A 21,774-nucleotide genomic window follows, 5' to 3' on the forward strand; every position below is an offset into this window, starting at 1 on the left:
TGATGTAATTATTTTATTTTAATTTATTTTATAGTAAGTATATTTATATTTTTAAAAAATGTTTATATTTTATTTTAGGATCCATATTCATATTTTTCTGATGTATGGCAAGAAAGTAAATCACAAAGATTATTAAATACAAATTCTCATAGATCATACACTCCAGATAATAATTATTGTAAAAGTAGCAGTTATAATAACTATGATAATAAATATAAATCTGAAAGTCAGTGGTCTCATAGAGATGGTCATTCAGAGGTAAATTTGTTAATTTGTTAATAAAATAGGTATATTTATTTATTAAGAAAATACAAAATATAAATTATATATTTTTAAATAATATAAAGATAAGTAACTAAGATATATACAATAGAAAAAAATCAAAATATTTATATTTTTGAATAAGTGTTAATATGCAATTCTTTCTGATTCACAGAAAATTTTCTTTTACCTACAAGAAAAGAATTTTATTATTATATTTATTTATATAAAGAGATATTTTATTATGTATCATTCATATTTCATTTGTATTTAATTTTGAAACAGGAGCATAGAAGTTCTCGTGATATACACAGAGATAAGGACTTGTCACCCAGATCAAGAAGTGATCAAAAAAACTATAATTCTTTACCTAATAACAGTTGTTATCGTAATGAAATTCTTGATCATAATTTAACAAAAGTTAGTTCTCAAAAAATTGAAAATAATAAATCATTTATTCTCCTTGGAAAAGAAGTAAATAGAGCAACACAAAAAAGGTTATCGGATGAGGTTATAAACAAAAACACAAGAGAAAATAGTCCAAAGAGATTACGTTCAAATATAAAACATACTCAAAATCTTGAAAAGATGTCTGAGAAAACTGTAAAGAAGGTAATTATTAATATATATATATATATATATATACATATAAATTAATAAATTATTTTAGGAAGATGAAATGGACCCAGAAATGAAAGAATATAGAAAGAAGATGGAAGAACAAAAACGTTTAAGAGAAAAAATTCTACGAGAAAAGGAGAATAGAAGAAAATTAGCTGCTATGGAAAAGCAAAGTACACAATTATCTACTGACTTAACTAGAACAGGTTGCTAACATTTTTATTAAATAGTAATAAGGTTTTTTTGTAATATTTTATTGAAAGTGTTTTTATTACAGAAAATATTAAACAAGAAACAGCAATTACATCAATCACAAAAGAAAATACCAAAGGAAAGATTAATCATGCAGTTGGTAGAAGCCTAAGTAAATTAATGAGTATGCAGTCTACAGAGGTATAGTAAAAAGTATCTCTTCTTTATTTAATTTAGATAATAGTGTAATATAATTAGATTTACACATTATATTCTTATAATATGAAAATAATATCTTAATTAAAATTTTCATATAATTGAACTCAATTTATTAGCATTTAGTAAATCTTATACAGTTAGTATTTTCTTGTATCACTTATGTTTTTATATAAATATATAATGAAAATCAATAGTATATTAAATAATATAAATTTATATAAATTAATGAAATGAAGAGAGATATAATAAGAATAGATATTTAAAATAAGTTCTTATTTTAACTATTTATTTTTGGAGTTATAACATTTTCACTGACATTTGATTTGTACTTTTATATTCAATCAACAAACAGATTAAAAATTTAATTAATAGTGTGTAATACTTAAATCTTCATTCATTAAAATTAATGTAGCATGTTACAGTTAAGAATAATAGTTTAGTTAATTATAGTATATATTTAATTTTTTACTTACATAATTTAACAATTATAAATCTAAACATCAATGTTGGAAAATACTAGGTAGTAATAATATTAAGCTAAATAAATAATATATAAAAATAAAATTTCAATTTGTTATATTAATATAATTAAATTGTTTTTGTAAAATTAATTTATATTTTTATGATAAAATGTTCCTCCTTTGTTTTAGGAAAAAACACAAGGTGCCCGAGTAATTCGTACTGTACAAATTAAACAGGCAAAAGTCCTTAACAATGACGATGACGACGATGATGACAATGACGACAACGACGACGACGATGACGACGATGGTGGTAAAAGTGAGTTACTGACACGAATAGTTATGAACAAGGTAAAAAATACTCACAAGACTCTGCTTCAAAAAAATATTACTCAAAATTCTCAAAAAACCTCAATGAATCAAACCGTCAACGCTAATCGACAGTTGGGACAGATAAGGCAATTACTTACAAATTCACAGAGAATAGTCGTTCATGGTGTTGGAAATATTCAGAAAAAACAACAAATTACCATACAGGATCAGAAACAGCAGCAGCAACGCCAAAGAATCGTAGTGCATAAGCAACCTGTCCAGGAAACCAAAAAAATTATTAAGTCTAATGTTGTGCAAGTGGATAATTTGGCTGCAAGTACAACTGAAACACAAATACGTCGAATGTGTCAAGGGATCGGCAGTATTGAGGTGACTATCTATACGCAATTACTTCCTTTTTAATAGTTGTAGCATTGATCTTTTTTTGCTTTGCTTAAAATAGCTTATTCATGTTGCTGCTTTTTGGAAATAGAAATGAAAAAATAATTTTTCAACTTTTCACAACATTTTGCTTGAACCTATTGAAGGGATAAATTAATTCATTAATTTTTATAAATAAATTAATTTTTAAGAAATTAAACTTAATATATTAATCTTTAATTTTAATCAACTTTGAAATTTCTTTTTTTTCAACATTTAGTTATATATTATTTATGAATTACTTTTAATAACATTTATTTACAGTTAATTAGAGTATTTTCATTTTAAAATTGTTATACACAAAAAAGTGAAATAACTATTAAATTATAAATAAAATTATTTATTTATTTTGTGTAATACTATTTGAAATATTAATAAAAGCATTTCTAAAGACTTTTATAAACTCATCTTTATAAATAATTTTTATAAAAAAGAATATGAATATTTAATTAAATTTTGTTTAAATATTTTTGTACAATTAAAAAAATATTTTATTTAAAATTTTATTTAAATTTATTAAAAAAATTGTAATAAATTCAAATATTAGAATCTTATAATTACATTTTATATAATACATTTATTTTATAAAAAAAAATGTTCAATAAAATGTTAGAATGTAATAAATGTTCTATTTAGTTACTTTAAATGAAGAAGTGATCTTTTGTATTAAAAAAAACAGATGTTAACAAAAATGTTATTGGTAAACCTCATACCTGCCCCCCCCCCCGGTACTTTATATTTAAATTGAATGTATTACAAATCGATAGTTTATTGGTCAAAAGAAATATTTTTTTTGCATGAGTACTTTTTAATTAATAAAATCAATTTTCTAATAATTAAAAAAAACCATTACCAGAATTTATATAAAAATTGAAAATTTTGAAATTGTACTTTAGGCTTTTATATTCTTTGTAAAAAAGTTAAATTATTACTTTCAAGTACTTAAAAGCACTAGATGTAGTATACATTTATTTATATTAAATTAATTGTTTCACAACTCACCTTATTTACAAAATTTATATATTTGTATAAAATTACTTCAATTAAATATAAGTATTTAAGAAAATGGAAACATTAAATAGAATTTTGAATCAAATATTAAATTTAAATTATTTGATTTAATAACATTAATTTTCAATTTATTAAATATAATAAATTACTATGTATTGAATATTAAATTCTTCGAAGTTTGAATAATGATAAGAAATTAAACAATAATTTAATAAATACAACTTATTGTACAAATTCTGTTTTTAAATTGTTTACATACTTTCTTCGATTTGATGCCAAAGATTTTATAATTTACTTATGAAGACATACAATCTCGTCGCTACTTTGTTTTTTATGATCGATCTAATTATCCTTTAATCGTACTACTTGATTTAAAATGTAAGAACCGAAGAAATTTTTTCATTGCTTTGCTTACGGTTTTTAGACAAATTATAATACTTTATTTAAATTAAATGAATAAAATATTTTTTATTTGGTCTACGTAATATATCTATTGTTCGTAACAATGTTTTTATATTTATATTTTAGTTACATATTTCAATGCGCAATTAATTTTAAGATGTAATATAAATAAGGAAAATGAATACGTATTAATCCTTATTTAAATTCGATAAATAATCAATAATAAAAATTGGATTTTTTAATTTTTATAAAATTTTCTTCAAAATACATGTATATTACATATTTAATAAAAAAAGTTTGCATGTTTGAATGATTTTTATCGTGTTTGATATAATAAAAATTTTATTTTATGTTATCTATTTAATGTGTTTTGTATAGTAAAATACAATCTTATTACATTTCAGAATTATATATATATCCATTAAAAATATCAATTATCTTTTCAACTTTTAATTTTATTATTTATATAATATATTGTATTAATAGTTGGTAATAATGGGAATATATATATACCGAAGTAATATGTAAATTTACTGTTTTATATTAGAAACTTTACGCTTTATTTTTATTAATAAGATAATGATTGTTATGATGACTTAGTATTAATATTAAGCTTTATTCAATGTAACAGCTGTTGTAAACACTTCATATTTATCAAAATAAATTAACTTATTTTATGAAATGTAAAAACATTAAAAAATTTCATTTTGAATAAATAATATTTATTTTATATTAAATATGCTCATAATGCATTTTATAAGAGTGTACATTGAGGATAATATTCAATTCTTTAATAATTAAGAAAATTTATTAGTGTAAAGCATGCAATATTTTATTATTATATTTGCCTTTTAAAACTAAAATTATTAACTTTTATTTGTATTTAGTGTATAACCAAAATCTTTATGTACATGCATGAATGTATTTTTTGCAAATATATTTATTTATTTACTCATATGTAGTATGTTATTTTTTTAGTATTTCGTTATTAATAAATGATTAAGAGTTACAGAGTTAATATTATTCGTGTTGTAGAGTATTCAAATGGGCGAGGGTAACGCGATCATCGTCTTTAAAACTCAATCCGCTGCCATGGTCTTTCACAAAAAGTATCAACGAAAAATGCTCGACCTGTCATTGATTAAAGTTCAGCTGATACCGCAAACAACAACCATTAAGTCATCGGCGTTACTTTTGAAAAATTCTACAATGGATTAAAAAAGTTTCAATCGAAAAAAAAACATTACTCGTGGATGGTTAATGAACAAAGTGTGTAATTATTTGGATTGAGGATAAATATAATTTCCTTAACATATGTTTAAATATATTTGTACATTAAAAATATTGCTATTGTTATTTTAAATACGTGTCGGGAAAGACACTAATAATTTTTTCGTTAAAGAGAAAGTATACAAGACAAAAAACATTTATGAATGTATTACATGAGTACACACATCATTTTCATCAGTAGCAGGAATAGTAGCATCAGCATTATGTAATCACTTGTATAATAATAAAGGCTTCAAAGCCATTGTAAAAACTGGTTAATTTTGATATGTGTAATTTCTATATACTTTATACGATTCAATTAACTTCATACAATTAATACAATGTATGTGAAATATTGTAAGACAGTGTACATTTCTTTACTAATTTATCATTTTACTTTAAAGTGACCTAATAAATATAAATTAATTTAAAATTGAAATGTCCGTTATGGCTTCTTTAAATGTAAGTAAACTTTAAATTTATTTACTTTTACAATGTTTTTATTAAATAACCAGTAGATATAGATTTCTCGACAATATGAATACTGTTATTAAATATTTATTTGCATTATTGAAAATCTTATTATTATAATTAAATTTCAATGGACATTTTATTAGAAAATTTTTTTAATTTTCAACTACTAGAAGTGAGAAAAAGGAAAAACATTTAAAAAATTTTAATATAATAATTACACTAAATCATATTAAAATGTAGTTATTCAATTATAAGTTATTGATTTTGTTCCAGTATTAGATATTAATCAATTTATTTTCAAATAGTTTTTAATACCTAAATTACATAAATATTTTTATTTCCTATTCGTAAGTATATAATAATTTCAATTTATCATACACAGTCATTATAATTATTTAAAAAAAAATTTATGACCTTCATTAATTTAATTATTGTTATATAAATTAAAAATGCAAATTCTTCATTTACTTATAAAAGTAACATTTCTAACACATATTTTTATAATTTTGTATTGTAGGAAATTTTTTCTTTACTGCTTAAGAGCTTGTAAGTAAAGATATTTATAGTTTTATACTATGTTAAAGATATTTTTATATTGCATAACTGAAATATAAATATAAAAAATTTATAGGAAGAAATAACATTGTTTTATAAATTGACTGAACATTCCCAATTTGTATTTCGTTTATATAATAAATGAAATCATAAAATTTATGGATGAAAAAGTTTTAATATATTTAAATCGTATTAATATTCATACAATATGTATTTTGTTTACTTTTATAATTTTTCTTTGTTTTTGTTTATATTAACAATAAACGCATTATACATTTACCTATATTTTTTGTAGAAATCATAAAAGAAATATAAACGTTTGTGTCGAATAGTATAAAAGAAAATGAATTACACAGATACACACACACATATATATATATATACATATATGTGAATATATATACAAGGTAATTTATTTTTTCACATTATATACTGAAACTTAATAATTGTTGCTATCAAACTATTACAATACTAACTTATTAAATAGTATGCTATTGGAAATATAAGTATTATTTAATCAATCATCCTATTTATTTGAATGTTTAGTTCATATATTTCATTATTAGTCAACAAATAATTTGCATATTTATTAAAAACCAAAGTGACTAAAAAAGCAGTGAAATATTGAAATTGATCATTTAAAACATGTATTCACAAAAATAGATGAATACTTGTTACCTATTTTTTCATATTTAAATATTCTTATTGTTTGTTTCAGTCTTTAAAGGCAGCACATTTTAGTTTTACATCATGCCTCCCATACCTCCCATACCTCCCATTCCACCCATGCCACCCATGCCACTTCCTGGTATCGGTGGGTCATCTTTGGGTAATTCTGTTACTACTGCCTCAGCAGTAGTTAAAAGTGATGCAACTCCAGCTGCATCAGTTAAAGCTGTACGTACAACTTTTGTAGGATCTATTATGCCTTTATCAATCATGTTAACATATTCATTATTCATGGCATCATAACCAAGTTGTCCCTCTGACACTTTGGCAACAACGACACTACCATCAACTCCAGCATTTTGAGCAATCTGTAGACAAGGCATTCGTAAAGCATTAGCCACAATATCAATACCAGTTTTTTGATCTTCATTTATGGGATTTAATGTCTTCAATGATGGTGCACACCTTAATAGAGCAGTCCCACCTAGTAGTTAATGTTATTTAATATGTGCATTATATTTTTATGGCATTATTACTTTAAAACATATTTTTATAGTTTAATTTGAAATTAAATTAAAATTGCATAATATGTTTAATACTTTAAACTTTTTAAAACATTTAAAACCTTTCAAAGTCATAATTTTTATAATTAAGTATAATGTATTAATAAATTTTTGTTAATATTCATCAATATATAGCACTTAGTTTTATAATTTTCCAAAATTCAGAATTAATACTAATTTTGTTATAAAAACTTTAATTCTTACCTCCAGGAACTATTCCTTCTTCAACAGCAGCACGTGTTGCATTCAATGCATCATGGACACGATCTTTCTTTTCATTGACTTCTACTTCACTACTTCCTCCTACTCTTAAAACAGCTACTCCAGAAGCAAGTCTAGCCAAGCGTTCCTGTAGTTTTTCTTTTTCATAATCAGAAGTTGTATCTTCAATTTGATCTCTTAGTTGATTAGCTCTTCTGTCAATATCAGATTTCTTTCCTTTACCCTTCAAAAGGAGTGTGTCATCTTTTGTAATAAGTACTTCGCCCACCTGACCCAAATCACTAAGCTAGAAGCAAAGTAATAGCACTTTATGTACAGTTCTTTTAATAACTACATAACTTATTTTCTATTTTAATAAATTAAATATACCTGAACATCTTCTATTTTTATTAAATTAGCATCATCTCCAAAAACAATACCTCCAGTAGCAATTGCCATATCTTGTAAAGTAGCTTTTCTATTATCTCCAAAACCAGGAGCTTTAACAGCCACTACTTGTAAACCAATCTTTAAACGGTTAACAACTAAAGTCGAAAGTGCTTCACCGTCAATATCTTCAGCAATAATGACAAGAGGCTTACGTTGAGAATTTGCAAGTTCCAAAGAAGGAATGATGCTTTGAACAGAAGAAATTTTTTTCTCACTAAATAAAATTAGAGCATCTTGAAATTCTACTTTAGCTCCCTTAGAAGAATTAATAAAGTAAGGAGAAATATAACCACGATCAAATTTCATTCCTTCGATAACTTCCAATTCATCATTTAAAGTTTTACCATCTTTAACAGTAATAACACCTTCTTTTCCAACCCTTTTCATAGCATCTGAAATTAAGCTACCAATAGCAGTGTCACCATTTGCAGAAATTGTTGCAACCTGTGCAATTTCTTCTGGAGTTGTAACAGGTTTGCTGAGATATTTAAGTTCTTCTTTAACTTTATCAACTGCCATCATTACACCTAAATAAATTAATGCACTTTAATTGAATTTATTGAATATTTTAATCAATATAAATAATATATAAATATTTACCTCGTCTTATTTCAACAGGGTTAGCTCCTTTACTGATCTTTTCAAAACCTTCTTTAGCAATAGCCCTGGCCAAAACAGTTGCTGTAGTAGTTCCATCTCCTGCTTCTTCATTTGTATTATTAGCAACATCTTGTACTAATTTTGCTCCAATATTTTGAAATTTATCCTTTAATTCAACACCTTTTGCTACAGTTACACCATCTTTTGTAATTTTAGGACTTCCCCAACTTTGTTCTAAGATAACATTACGTCCCTTAGGACCCATAGTGACTGCCACAGCATCAGCCAAGACATCTACCCCTTGTAACATAAGTGCCCGCACTTCTGCTCCAAAACGAACATCTTTAGCATAACTACAAACTTGTAAGTGTATTTGTCTCAAAGCAACACTGCGAAGTAATGTTGGTAGTCTGAACATCTGCAGTGATCAAACCAAATTTATTAAAATAAGTAAAAATAATAAAAGATAATAGTTAATATACATTCATATTAAATTTACATTTCTTATTTACAATATAAAAAATAGTTGAGTATATATAATAAACACTTTATAATGAATAAAAAGTAATGTAATAATATAGAAAGCTGAATAAATTCTTAGAAAATATGAATGATAGCCAATATACTTAGCAAATTTGATTATACCGGTAAATATGGTTATGTAAATCAAGCACATGGCGATAATATTCAGTACCGATTATTTAATTTTTCAATCGGTATTTATGCTTCGAAATTTTTTATTTTGATACAAAAATTTATTTAATAAGTTTATTTTTTAAACAAAAAAGTAAACGATAATAATTTGAATGTTAATTTTTAGAATGGGTGAGGGTGAAAAACAAGTGATCCAAGCAATGAAACAAAAAAAATCATTTCTAAAATTTAATAATGGTTAAAAAGAAGACTTAAAACATTATAATATTACCTTGACTTTAAATTTTTGAGTTTGACAGTACTTTGATAGAATAAAAAGAAACCCAAGAAATTCTTAATACTATTTAAATCTAAACAAATTTAATCTAAACGACCACGGTGAGATGTGCCAACGGAATGAAGAGCTATGCTCAAATTTAATCGACGAACTGAGACTACGTAGTAGAAAAAGGAGAAGTATAGTCACGTGGGGTCTAATATTCATTCTTTGACCCTCTGCTTTATAACCATGCTGTGAATTTTTATTTTTACTTTTCGAAAGGTCTAGAAACTTAACCTTTAAAAGAAAAAAAATTGCATTGCATTCCTTTATTTTATTAACTATTCATTACTTCTAAATACGATTTCACTATTTTTCTGTAGAAATAAACTATTTTCTATTAAGTATCTGTATTCTATTAACTATCTACTATTAAGACATCTTCTAGAACTTACTATTAAATGCATTATATAACAATAATTCCTTTAATTAAATTATAAATATTAGTTTTGTATATTTAAAATATTTTCCAAAATTCAATTTCTCGATTTAAAGACAAAATTAAACATTAAATAATTTTTATGTAATAAATATCAAAATCTTATAATTTTTCTTTAGACTTAGCTATATTTGTACATAATAAAATCGTTTTAAAAACAAATTTATCCAGTAGCCGACGTTTTTTTCTTTTAAAAACATGTTTTTCAATAAGATATCTTATTTCATACAAACATATTCATTTTTATCTTTTTTATGTAATCATCGAACGTAATAACACATTTTCCACGTAATTTTTGTAAGACTGTCGAAATTACGAGAATATTTAAAAATAAAGATATAGAATGGCAAATATAAAATTTTCTAAATATTTTCAATATATCTATTTGTATAAAACGTTTCGTTAGTTAGTAGATTTATGTTTCTAAAAATTAATAATATAATTGTACATTTGTCATAAATTTCATTTATTTGAATTGGTAAAAGCTCAAAGTTATATGCACACTTTAATCGACCTTATAGCAATAGCAGTCTTCATAGAATATTCGAGAAAGAAAGATTACGATACTACGAATCTACGCGACAAAGGGTGGGGAAGTAAGAAAAAGATAGATAGACAGCATGCCATCTTAATGTAGAATCTATTCAGACAGAAAGAAGTTGAACGCCGGTGGAGTACTGTGTTTCCGTGTATTTATAACACGAGGCTCTTACTACTTTGTATTTTATATATTTACAATCTTTTACAAAGAATAAACATAATGGTAAGTTTAAATTATCTTAAATTAAAATTTTTATCTATTAAATATTCTTTTTTATTTGTTTGAATGAAAAATAAGTAAATTTTATAACAGTGTTCGTGTAACAATAACAAATTAGTAAAATTATAAGTAATACACTAATTTCAAAAACCAATAGATAATCAATTCTAGGTTTTTTTCGTGAAAAGAAATTTAACTATTAAATATGTATATTAATACTCCATATTTGATAAGTGCTGATTTTTAAGCTTTAATAGGTCATGTGAATAAAAAATACAGATTTCTGCATAACAGATATACCTTTTCAAAATTTGTATTTAATATTAATACAATTTATTGTAAAAAATAGTTCGTATTATTTCAATTTTATTTTACTAACCTATACAATTTTTTACTAAAGTAAAGATATAAAATCTACTTCATCAATTAACCAATTCAAATTTTATTAACAGATTCTGGCATGGAAATTAAAATTGTTAATCAAACTATTATTTGAATGTATAAAATAATAAGAATATTAATATAAACTAATAAAAGAAATACTTATTGTATATTTTAGGCTGCTATTGCTGTTGCTAAAAAACTGATTCCTCTGTTTGACAGAGTTTTGGTTCAACGAGCAGAGGCTATTACTAAAACCAAGGGTGGTATTGTTATTCCTGAAAAGGCACAAGGTAAAGTTCTAAGGGGAACTGTGATAGCAATTGGACCTGGATCAAGGAATGATGTATATACGTTAATTTTCTCATTAAAAAAAATTATAAATGTGATCTGTAAACACATAAATATATTTCTTTTTTTTTAGAAAGGAGACCATATTCCACCAAGTATTAAAGTTGGTGATGTAGTGTTGCTACCAGAATATGGTGGAACCAAAGTGGAACTTGAAGATAACAAAGAATTTCACTTATTTCGTGAATCTGATATTTTGGCAAAATTAGAATCTTGAAATGTTTGATTTATAGGTTAATTTTTATAATTATGAAATGAATGTTTGATGAAAAATCTGTCTTACTTTTCTTTATAAACACTCGTTATTTGAATTGCTTTTTTTAAAGTTTACTAGTATTAAGGTATCATTAATTCATATAAATTTCACATAATAAAAAAATTTATTAATTTTAATTTTTTATTTTTTAATGTTATAAAATATTATATTTAAATCAATTGTAAAATTCAAGTGTCTATTTTATTTTTATACTTTTTTTAACACTAGCTTTAATACCTGATATTTCTCCTTTATATTTATTATTTTCTTTTCTGATTTCACGTATCTAGAAGTAATAAAAAATTAATGTAATGTATGAAAACAAATTTCAAATATTTAAAACTTACAGCTCCTTTTCTATGTATTTTAGCTCGGCGATATTTATTCCTATGTTTAACTCTGGGATTACGTTGTTCCTTTTTCCTATGTGGTACAAGCCCTTTATTTTTACCTATTTGGGAGGTTATTGCTCTCTTACCTACGTCGATTATGAAGTTTTTAGTATTTTTACAGTCTAAATTTTTTGGAAAGGTTTGATTTAATTTATTATTTGCAATGTTTTTATATTCTATTTGTTTTTCAGAGTTTTTCTTCATTCTTTGAATTTCAGTGTTTATACAAGCTATTTTATTGTGATCCAGAAAGTTATATAAACATTGACTATTTTTATTAGATTTTATTTTGATTTTATCTAAAATATTTTCTTGACTTTTTTCAAATTGAGATATCAATTTTCTATATTGTGCTAATCTTTTAATTACAGGATGAATAAAAATAATCTGTTTTTTAGCTTTTAACATTAGATAAAATGATATATTTATACAATAATGTAATAATAAATTATACTTCGTTTTTGTAAAAGTAATAGTAAAATAATTTTCATAATTAACATTATTTAAAAATTTTAAAAGTGGATCTAAAATTATTTTTGATTCTAATAATCGCTCTGTAAATAAAATATAATAGTATTAACTAATAACAGTTTTATTTTATAATAATAATAAAATAATATATCAATATTACCATGAAAATCAGTTATCAGAAAAATAAGTTCTGGGCTTTCTTTTTTAATAAGTTCTTCTTTTTGTCTTTTACTTAATTGACTTAAGTCTGTTTTAACCTGTTGAGTACATTCATCAATTTGATTATATTCTGATATTTGGTCAATACCGAAATCAGTTTCATTAAGATATTCAATTAAATGCTTTTGTAAATTTCTAGCTTCCTTTTCTTCTAATTCAGCACCAGCAATATCTTTTTGACTAACAGAAAAATAATCAGCATCAATATAATCAGTAAAATAATAAGATTTTTTCTTTTTACCCCAAGCTTTTTCATTAGGCAAATTAAAATGTTCAAAATCTTCAATATCAGATATTATGGAATCTTTATCTTTATCATTTTCATCATTATATTCTTCATTACTAAATCCCATTACTTCATCTTCACTGTCATAATTTTTTTTACACAATTTGTAACTAATTCTATTTGTTAAATTCTTTTGATTTTCTGAATATTCTTTAGAATTTAACATTATTTTCTAATTTTTATATAAAAAAACTTGACTTTTTAATATCTATAATTATAAAATAATTATATTATTATTCATCTTATTCAACATATTATTATAGTTAATATAATTTGCACAATTATATATTTAATAATTCATAAGATATATATTATTGATTCATAAATTACCACTTTTTAAAGACAATAACTTAATAATAAATTCTGTATACTATACAACTTAAATTGAAAATTTTCAATAGATATAATTTAAATAATATTTATATAAACTTTAGAAAAAAGTTTATTATTTATTATTTGTTTTCAATAAAATTAATTCGTATTACTATATATGTAATATAGATTAATAATTTTATGCATAAATAACCTTTTTTATACTATTGACAAATAAAATGTGTTTAATTCATTCAATTATAATTTATTCTAAATACAATTGATTTAATTTGGTGTACCCTTTAATTTTATTCACAGCTACACTTAAATAATTGAAGTCAAAAGATAAAGGTTTATTTTATTTTATAGATTAACACGTGTATAAAGTAAAATTTGTCGATACAGTATAAGAAATTAGATACATAACCTTCAAAAACTTATGAAATTATTTGTCATGTAAAAGATCTCTTAAACGTGTATGTGGAATTGAATTAAAATGGTATTTCAAAATATAGTACTTTTTGCAAGATCTAGAGGACCGGATGAATTTTGGCGTAAAAGAAAAATATTTAGATTATCATCTGTAAATAAGATTTTATTGATCTAATTATTAATATTATGTGATAAATTAATAAATAGAATTTCCTTAGTAATAAATTAACAAATATATATAAATTTTTAGCACTTCAAAGGACGTTATCGAAATTGCTATAGTCTTGCCATTCGTGCTGTTCATAGATCTTTACAATTTGCAACCAAAAGTAGAGATCCTAGAAGAAAACACATTAAAGAGGTTCTCACGTTCTTATCTTATGAACATTTTAAGTTTTTTAATATATTTTGTTCTCCTGTAGAAATAAATAAAGTAAATATTTTGTTATAGATATGGAAAACAAGGATTGAAGCTGCATGCCTGCCATATAATACCAATTTAAAAAGATTAAAAAATGAATTAACAAGATGTGAAATTCATCTTGACCACAAAAGTTTGTCAGAATTAGCTGTATGGGAACCAAAAACGTTTAAATGTGTTGTTCAAATTGCTTGTGAAAAACTTAAACAAACTGGATTAAATTATATTTTAAATCTTGGAAAATCTACTGTTGATGCAATAAAAGAAAAAAGTAAATAATAAACTTAGACAAAGCATAACTTATAAGTTATCTTATAAAATACCATTTTAGAAGTTTCAATGTATCTTTATTTTATGCTTGTAAAATACTTAAGATATTAAGAAATAAAGTATAATTTTATTATGAATTATATATAATTATCTTAAATTAAATGTATACAAATAGAATAATAAATACAATGAATAAATTTTATTATATTACATTGCAATGTATAAAAAATAATTATAATATAAAGTTTATTTCCTTGCATTTATAATTTTTATAAAGTCAGGTTTTAAAGATGCATTCCCAACAAGAAATCCATCTATATCTTTCTCTTTGGCTAAATTTATAGCATTGTCGGCTGTTACTGAACCACCATAAATTATTCGTAATGATTCTGCAGTACTTGGATTAACATTTTCTGCAAGCCATGTTCGGAGTTTATCATGAACCTCCTGTACTTGTTGAGGAGTTGCAGTTTTACCAGTACCGATAGCCCAAACAGGTTCATAAGCAATAACAATATTATTCCAAGATTTAATTTTATCTGCTATTGCCTTTATTTGTCTAAAAACAACTTCTTCTGTTTTTCCAGATTCACGTTCTTCTAGTTTCTCACCAATACAAATAATTATCTTCAAATAAATAATATTTTCATATACTTGAATGTATTACATAACAATCTACTTATATAAAATATTATACTTTCAAACCACTTTCTATAGCATGAAAAGTTTTTTCTGCAATCAATTCATCTGACTCTTTAAAAATATTTCTTCTTTCAGAATGACCAATAATAACCCATGGAATACCATTATCCAAAAGCATTGCAGGGCTAATTTCTCCGGTATAAGCGCCTTTTGCAAATTTATAACAATTTTGCCCACAAATATTAATATTAGTTGGTAAAATACTTTTTGTATATGATAGATAGATTGATGGAACCCCAACTACAATTTCTAAAATGCATTGTCTTTATTATTTATTATTCAAAATTAACTATTAAAATATATTAAGATACATATTAATCCAGACCAAAATTAATATCTTATTTGTCAATTTAATAAGTAAACACATTAATAAAATATTTTCACATAAATAATTATTCTAATTTGATTAAAATTTAATGGAATTGCTTACAATATTTTTCATCTAGATTTGTATCATATTTATTTAAATATATATCTACATCTAATATTTTGTCTTAAGTAAAATTATGAGATTTTTATAACCAATTTAAGGTATAAATATATTTACCCACCTACCGTTGGATCAAGAAAATCATTTTTCAAGAATGAAACAATATCGTCGATTTCTTTTTTTGAACCATTCATTTTCCAATTCCCGCCAACAAAAAATTTTCGTGCCATTTTATTAAAAAGTTGTTAAATATTAATAAAACAATCGTTATTCACAAATAAAAAATGATTGTTAGATAAAATTTTATGACCTTTAAAAAGCTTACAAGGGCAAAACAGATGAAAAATTAATTGTCCAATTAAAATGTACGATCCTATGAACTAAATTTACAGGAAGTTGATTTATTGAGAATATTACAACAAAGTTTATCAATAACAGGAAAATATAATTAAGAATTAGCTAATGTCATATAATTCGGTAATAAATAGTTTTAATGAAATATGTAAATTAAATTAACTTCAATCTTTATATTCTGATTGGTAATATATTTGCGCGCAATATTAAACGTATATCTAGCGAATGATCAAAAGAAAAAATCTTAGACTGAGTTATTAGCTCGTTGAATATTATTTAAAATTGATGAAATATGATGCAACATATTTAATAAACATGTATATTATATTACACACTTTTATCGTTAGATCCTATAGTGATCTCATACGTTAGAAATTTAGAATGCAAATAAGGTTTTGAGAATACCAAAGATTTCATTAGTTCGAAGAAACTATATTTATAAGATAATAATTTATATATTTTATATGTATTATTTAAATTAATTTATTATACATCATCATATTATTAATTTATTAATTATATCATATTTATTTAAATAAAATTGATATCTTTGACAATGACAAAATTCAATGGAATATTAATATATCAAATACTTAAATTATTGTTCCACTATTATTTATCGTTCAGGAGTTTTATATAGCATCTATTGATGATTGCATGACGATATTTATGTATGTCATGTTTCGAGTCTGCTAGATAGAAAAAACTATATATAATATATAAACATATTTTATATATATATTATAAATTAAAAGTATATTTATGCAACATTTATGCAACAATAAAAGAAATTTTTATTGATATGTACTTCAGTAATTATCAATTTAATTTAGTTTCAGGAATAAATGAAAATAAATATACATAGATAAATATACTTAGATAAAAATTGTAAAGTTTTAATAAAGAAGAATGCAGTTTAAAAATAAAATAGCATCAACTATTACCGGATTATAAATAAAAGCAATAGTTTAAAAAATACCATTTTTTAAATATTAATTGATACGTATTAAAAAACATTCAAAAAATTAAGTGTTTATTCAGTTGTATTGTTTGAAACCATTCAAATATATACATAATATATATAGTTGTCGTCTTTGTCAGAATACTGGCAGAGTAATTTTTTAGATACATAAATAATTAAATAGTTCTATTTCAGTAAAATATTTCTCTTTGAAATTTGTTTCAGAAACTAGTATATTCTATTAAAAAAATTATATGTATTAAAATTGTATCAAAAGCATTTTTTGAGCAATATGGAAAATATATTTATATTTTTATATTGATCTAATTTACTACTATATCGATCATGCCAAAGAACATCGATAATGACCTTTTGATGGCATACATAGTTGTGTAAATTTATTAATTAATCTTCTGAGGATAAGTAATATTGTGAAAAAAATTGTAAACATTTTTCCATTTTTAAGAAATAATAAATTTAACACAAATTACTTATTCTTTTAAGTTTTAATTGGAATTAATATTTGTTTATTGAAATTAAATTAAAATAATATTATTTAAATATATTTACTAGTTTTATGGATTTGTATTTACAATTTTTATTTAAATATTGACAGTAATATTTTTATTTATGATTAAACATATTTAAATTATTCTTTTATATTGTAATAAAGTCAAAAAAGTAAAAACATTTTCTTTAACGAAATAATGTCGCAGTGTCATAATTACATTTTTAAACAAGCATTCAGAAACTAGAATATTCCTTGCCCATGATTGAAATAGGTAAGCTTCTAATTCTTAATTTCTCTGTTTACGATAAAAAATTATTTTGTCTAAATTTATTTTGGAGTGGATTAGTACATGAATTAATTTGTTTTGAATTTTATATAACATTAGAAATTTCGTTATTCCAAAATAGTTAAGAAAAACAGTTAGTTTTTTTAAATAAGCATATGAAACATTATAATATTTATAAATATCGTAACAGGAGATGTACTAAATAAATTAGAAATTATTTAAATATTTTTTCTATAGATTTATTATAGATAAAATTTATTCTATAGATTGTATATTACAATAAATACTTAAATATTTATATAACTCAAATATAACATATTATTCAATAATTTTTTTATTAAAAACTAAATGTATAACATTTTTATGTTTTGATAGATATTTTATTGAAATAATATATTTTTTCAATTTGTAGTCTTATACTTCATAATAATGAACGAAGAACTAATTAAGCGAAGTAAAAACTCATTTATTTTTAAAAATTTAACTTTCCAACAAAAATTTCGTCCAATTAGTAGTTCTGGAAAAAAACGAATTTGGAGATCTTTGAAACAAGTTTTAACACAAGAGCGTTCTTTACCTTGGTTTTTAGATATAATTCATTGTAAGCTATGGCCTTTACTAAAGTATAAATATATAATTTACCTAATAATTATTATTTTAATATTTTAGACAGTTCTATAAATGCACCACCCAGTTTCAAACCATCAAAAAAATATTCCGATATTTCAGGCTTACCAGTAAGTAATAAATATTTGCTTTTGATATATAAACTAAAAGATACAAATATTACAGGCGTATTATACAGATCCACAAACTAAATTATATTATTCAACTATAGAGGAGTTTATAACAATTCGTAATTTACCAATGGATATAACTGCTGGATATTTAGCACTTCGTGGTGCGTCAAGCATCGTTGGATAAAATTTTATACAGCTCCTTATATATTATTAAAAAATTAAATACAAATATTTGAAATAGATAAAATTATGTATAAAATTTAAAGGTTAAATAAATACAAACAATTTATTTCACATTTAATCAATTATTATTATTAAAAAAGCTTCTTATTCATCATATCTTAATATATAAACTATAAGCTACAGGGAATTGTAAAGGTGTATTGGATCATTGCAGTATTTATAGCTTTTCACTGATTTAGTTTATCAAAATATTATATTTCTGAACTTATTTTGATGCCAATTTGGTTTACATACAGTTGCAACAAATCTTTTAAGTTGAAGATTCAAATATCATGGCCATTATAGTATATTCAATTTCAAAATGATATAATTTTTCAATTTGTTCTGGTGGAATAAACTCTATTATAATTTCTCACTCTAAATCTGGCATTTCATCATCATCACTGTCTATTTCTTCTTCGTCTATATCTAAATCATCGAAATTAGGTTTACTGTCAAGACCATCAAGATTACCATCACCTCGCACATTACCAAATTGATGTAGCAACTAAAAAAAAAATATATTAAAAGAAAAATATTTAGATATATAAATACAAAATATATTAAAAACATTACATCTTTTAAATCTTTGCTTTTACTCTCATCTTCACTGTCATCTTCATCTAACCATTTATTAAAATCACTTTTTAACCAATGGAACCTTTTATTTTCTTTTGTGAGTCTTGGCCAAAAAGGTGGTCCATTTTCTTTCTTAAACAGTAACATTTCAAAATTCCTTCCTTTTGGACTTTGTACTGTTTTATCTGGCTCAATTTCTTTGTATAAGTTTACAGTAATTTCATGCATTTTTTTTTCAGTTCCACCTATACCCTTAAAGTATATTTTATCTGCTTCAATTATAATAGTAGGATCTTTACAGTCTTCAAGGCAAATTGTTACAAAAAGAATATTATTTCTTTGGGCCCATATTACCGGTGGAGGTAAAATTCTAAAATGCAAATAAATAAATTAAATAATATACATATAACATTATTAATTATTAATAGGTACTTTTATGAAAAATAATTAATTTTATATCAAAATTTTTCTAATTAAAACTATTTTTGTTTTACCAAAAAATGTTTATTTTGAAGTTTATTATTGATTTATATATATAAGTTTAAATATATATATATATTAAAACACAGTTTATTTCACAGCAGATTATATTATGAAACCATTATTTGTTATATGCATAGAAAAAAAAAATTAATTTAAACAATATACAGTAAAAAGCTTTAAGATTAGTATATTTTATATTATATATTAATTATTAATTACTTGATTCAAGTATATTTAATCTTAATATATTATTCAAACAATTATTGTTCAATTTTTAATGAAACCTGTATTACATATAGTGGTTTTAAGAATCTGAAACCACACTAGGATTTGAAAAAATTGCTCATTACTACATTTATGTATTTTCAAAGCACGATAGTGTACATAAAACTATAAATTCGTAAGTGTCATACATAGTACAATAAATCTTTATTTATTAATAATTAGTTAATCTAAAACAGATACAAATTCGTTGATTTTTACGTTTATTTTAGACTTTGCGGCCATGCCGGAATCATGTGCTATTAGAAATAATAGAAGAAAAAATAAATACAAATTAGTGAATCTTTAATATTATTTTTCAATAACAGAAAATATAAATCCTCTAAAAAATGTTATCACAATTACTAATAAAATAGCAAACAATAAAGGAAATCAAAATTATTAATTTTTTAGTTCACAGAAATTTCTAGAATCAATAAAATCTGTATCTCGACATCAACATGGCGTGCGGCTTGGCTCTTTCCAAACCAATTGACTTAAAACTGAATGCTAACGAAAAACCTGGATTTTTTTCAAGTTGATCCCACGAAGGTTTTTAACACTTTCATTGTAAAATGATGAATGGATATATGCACTCTTTTTTTATTATCTTTTATAATTTCACAATATACTTACTGGCCTTCTTGGGTCATTTTATGGCAACTATCTGGTCTTACACGTGAAGGAAATACAGCTCAAGAAGCAAACACAATCAGCGTACGCAGTTCACATGCACTAAGAAATGCGCGCTCTTGCGGTTCACCTTAGCAATGTGCTGCGACTGCGCAACACGTGATCTATATTATGTCTGTAGATAATACATATCTTTTACTTTTGAGAAGAAATTAATGTAAACGGTATAAGATTACTTATATTTTTTTATCTCGTGATCATACAAATATTACCATACTATACTCAATTATCAAACGTATTTGAATATTGTTTTCTATTGGTTAGTAGTATTTTAAATAAGAAAATTATTTGTCTATTTCTTTAATTTAAAACAATAATTTTTATTGTTTAAATAAAGGAAATTTTTTAAATAAAAAGATACAAACACATTAACTTTTTATACACTTTTTTAATATTAGAACTACAATTAAAAAAAAAGACTAATAGTTATGTCAAGTTTCATTTTTGATATCATAAGCTACATCTAGAATAATATGTGGTTGATAGAAAAATGATTAGACTCCAAAATATGTGGATTGGTAAGAGCTAAAAATTTCTGCTTATTTACAAGTTAAATACTCTATGTTTTATTAGTAATGTATTATAAGATAATTATCTCTCAGGAGATAAAAACATGTTTTATTTATTTTTCTGTTACTACAGGTAGTTGATTCTATTTTGAAATTAAATTTATTGAGTTATTAGAAAAAATATAAACATTTTTTATGCTATACTTTGTAACAATCATTTTTCTTTGATTTTTATTTTGTACTAAAGTTAATTATCGATTCAATTTGCATTAAATTAATTATTCTCCATGTAATGATTATAAATATTATATTGAATATCTGTTGTATGGAGATAAAGGAGTTTTGTGATATAAAGTGATTAGATATCAACAAGTTATTA

At 23.2% G+C, this 21,774-nt stretch overlaps 5 protein-coding genes across 5 annotated transcripts in view; 2 read left to right on the top strand and 3 right to left on the bottom strand.

The window, feature by feature from the left end:
• Window positions 1–5,468, top strand: part of LOC105365965 (rho GTPase-activating protein gacZ) — a 10,564-nt gene extending 5,096 nt beyond the window's left edge. The window contains exons 6-11 of the mRNA XM_011504263.1: window positions 79–258; window positions 547–873; window positions 932–1,088; window positions 1,160–1,275; window positions 1,944–2,456; window positions 4,956–5,468. Of these exons, the coding sequence (XP_011502565.1) occupies window positions 79–258; window positions 547–873; window positions 932–1,088; window positions 1,160–1,275; window positions 1,944–2,456; window positions 4,956–5,138 (1,476 nt within the window). The 3' untranslated portion in view covers window positions 5,139–5,468. The remainder of the gene's footprint in view (window positions 1–78; window positions 259–546; window positions 874–931; window positions 1,089–1,159; window positions 1,276–1,943; window positions 2,457–4,955) is intronic.
• Window positions 5,469–6,909: 1,441 nt separating this feature from the next.
• LOC105365884 (Heat shock protein 60A) lies at window positions 6,910–9,658 on the bottom strand. Its single transcript, XM_011504151.1, has 5 exons — window positions 9,627–9,658; window positions 8,702–9,119; window positions 8,042–8,628; window positions 7,655–7,958; window positions 6,910–7,371 (listed from the first exon to the last, which is right to left on the bottom strand). Exons 2-5 carry the CDS (start codon window positions 9,117–9,119, stop codon window positions 6,962–6,964), a joined length of 1,719 nt encoding a protein of 572 aa, XP_011502453.1. The 5' UTR covers window positions 9,627–9,658; the 3' UTR covers window positions 6,910–6,961.
• A 1,091-nt stretch (window positions 9,659–10,749) lies between these two features.
• On the top strand, window positions 10,750–11,878 carry LOC105365885 (10 kDa heat shock protein, mitochondrial). The gene is made up of 3 exons (XM_011504153.1): window positions 10,750–10,876; window positions 11,433–11,600; window positions 11,679–11,878. Exons 1-3 carry the CDS (start codon window positions 10,874–10,876, stop codon window positions 11,820–11,822), a joined length of 315 nt encoding a protein of 104 aa, XP_011502455.1. The 5' UTR covers window positions 10,750–10,873; the 3' UTR covers window positions 11,823–11,878.
• A 148-nt stretch (window positions 11,879–12,026) lies between these two features.
• Sas10 (UTP3 small subunit processome component Sas10) lies at window positions 12,027–21,081 on the bottom strand. The gene is made up of 7 exons (XM_011504264.1): window positions 20,830–21,081; window positions 19,447–19,819; window positions 19,270–19,378; window positions 12,885–13,382; window positions 12,485–12,807; window positions 12,209–12,415; window positions 12,027–12,147 (listed from the first exon to the last, which is right to left on the bottom strand). Exons 1-7 carry the CDS (start codon window positions 20,844–20,846, stop codon window positions 12,058–12,060), a joined length of 1,617 nt encoding a protein of 538 aa, XP_011502566.1. The 5' UTR covers window positions 20,847–21,081; the 3' UTR covers window positions 12,027–12,057.
• Window positions 14,882–16,071, bottom strand: Tpi (triose phosphate isomerase). Its single transcript, XM_011504154.1, has 3 exons — window positions 15,918–16,071; window positions 15,362–15,615; window positions 14,882–15,291 (listed from the first exon to the last, which is right to left on the bottom strand). The coding sequence occupies exons 1-3, from the start codon at window positions 16,024–16,026 to the stop codon at window positions 14,911–14,913; spliced, it is 744 nt and encodes a 247-aa protein (XP_011502456.1). The 5' UTR covers window positions 16,027–16,071; the 3' UTR covers window positions 14,882–14,910.
• Window positions 21,082–21,774: the final 693 nt, after the last annotated feature.

This window comes from Ceratosolen solmsi, unplaced genomic scaffold (genome assembly GCF_000503995.2).
Source record: "Ceratosolen solmsi marchali unplaced genomic scaffold, CerSol_1.0 scaffold19, whole genome shotgun sequence".
Taxonomy (NCBI): Eukaryota; Metazoa; Arthropoda; class Insecta; order Hymenoptera; family Agaonidae; genus Ceratosolen; species Ceratosolen solmsi.

Excerpts from the sequence above, each read along its gene's own strand:
- LOC105365884 (XM_011504151.1), bottom strand. The coding sequence starts at position 9,119 with ATGTTCAGACTACCAACATTACTTCGCAGTGTTGCTTTGAGACAAATA. Across the intron at positions 7,959-8,041 it reads TAAAAATAGAAGATGTTCAG|CTTAGTGATTTGGGTCAGGT; the intron begins GTATATTTAATT and ends CTTTGCTTCTAG. Across the intron at positions 7,372-7,654 it reads AGAAGGAATAGTTCCTGGAG|GTGGGACTGCTCTATTAAGG; the intron begins GTAAGAATTAAA and ends ATTAACTACTAG.
- LOC105365885 (XM_011504153.1), top strand. Across the intron at positions 11,601-11,678 it reads GACCTGGATCAAGGAATGAT|AAAGGAGACCATATTCCACC; the intron begins GTATATACGTTA and ends CTTTTTTTTTAG.
- Tpi (XM_011504154.1), bottom strand. The coding sequence starts at position 16,026 with ATGGCACGAAAATTTTTTGTTGGCGGGAATTGGAAAATGAATGGTTCA. Across the intron at positions 15,616-15,917 it reads TTTTCTTGATCCAACGGTAG|AAATTGTAGTTGGGGTTCCA; the intron begins GTGGGTAAATAT and ends AATGCATTTTAG. Across the intron at positions 15,292-15,361 it reads CTATAGAAAGTGGTTTGAAA|ATAATTATTTGTATTGGTGA; the intron begins GTATAATATTTT and ends ATTTATTTGAAG.
- Sas10 (XM_011504264.1), bottom strand. Across the intron at positions 13,383-19,269 it reads AGAAGAAATAGACAGTGATG|AAGAATATTCAGAAAATCAA; the intron begins ATGATGAAATGC and ends TGTTAAATTCTA. Across the intron at positions 12,416-12,484 it reads TTCTGGATCACAATAAAATA|GCAAATAATAAATTAAATCA; the intron begins GCTTGTATAAAC and ends TATAAAAACATT.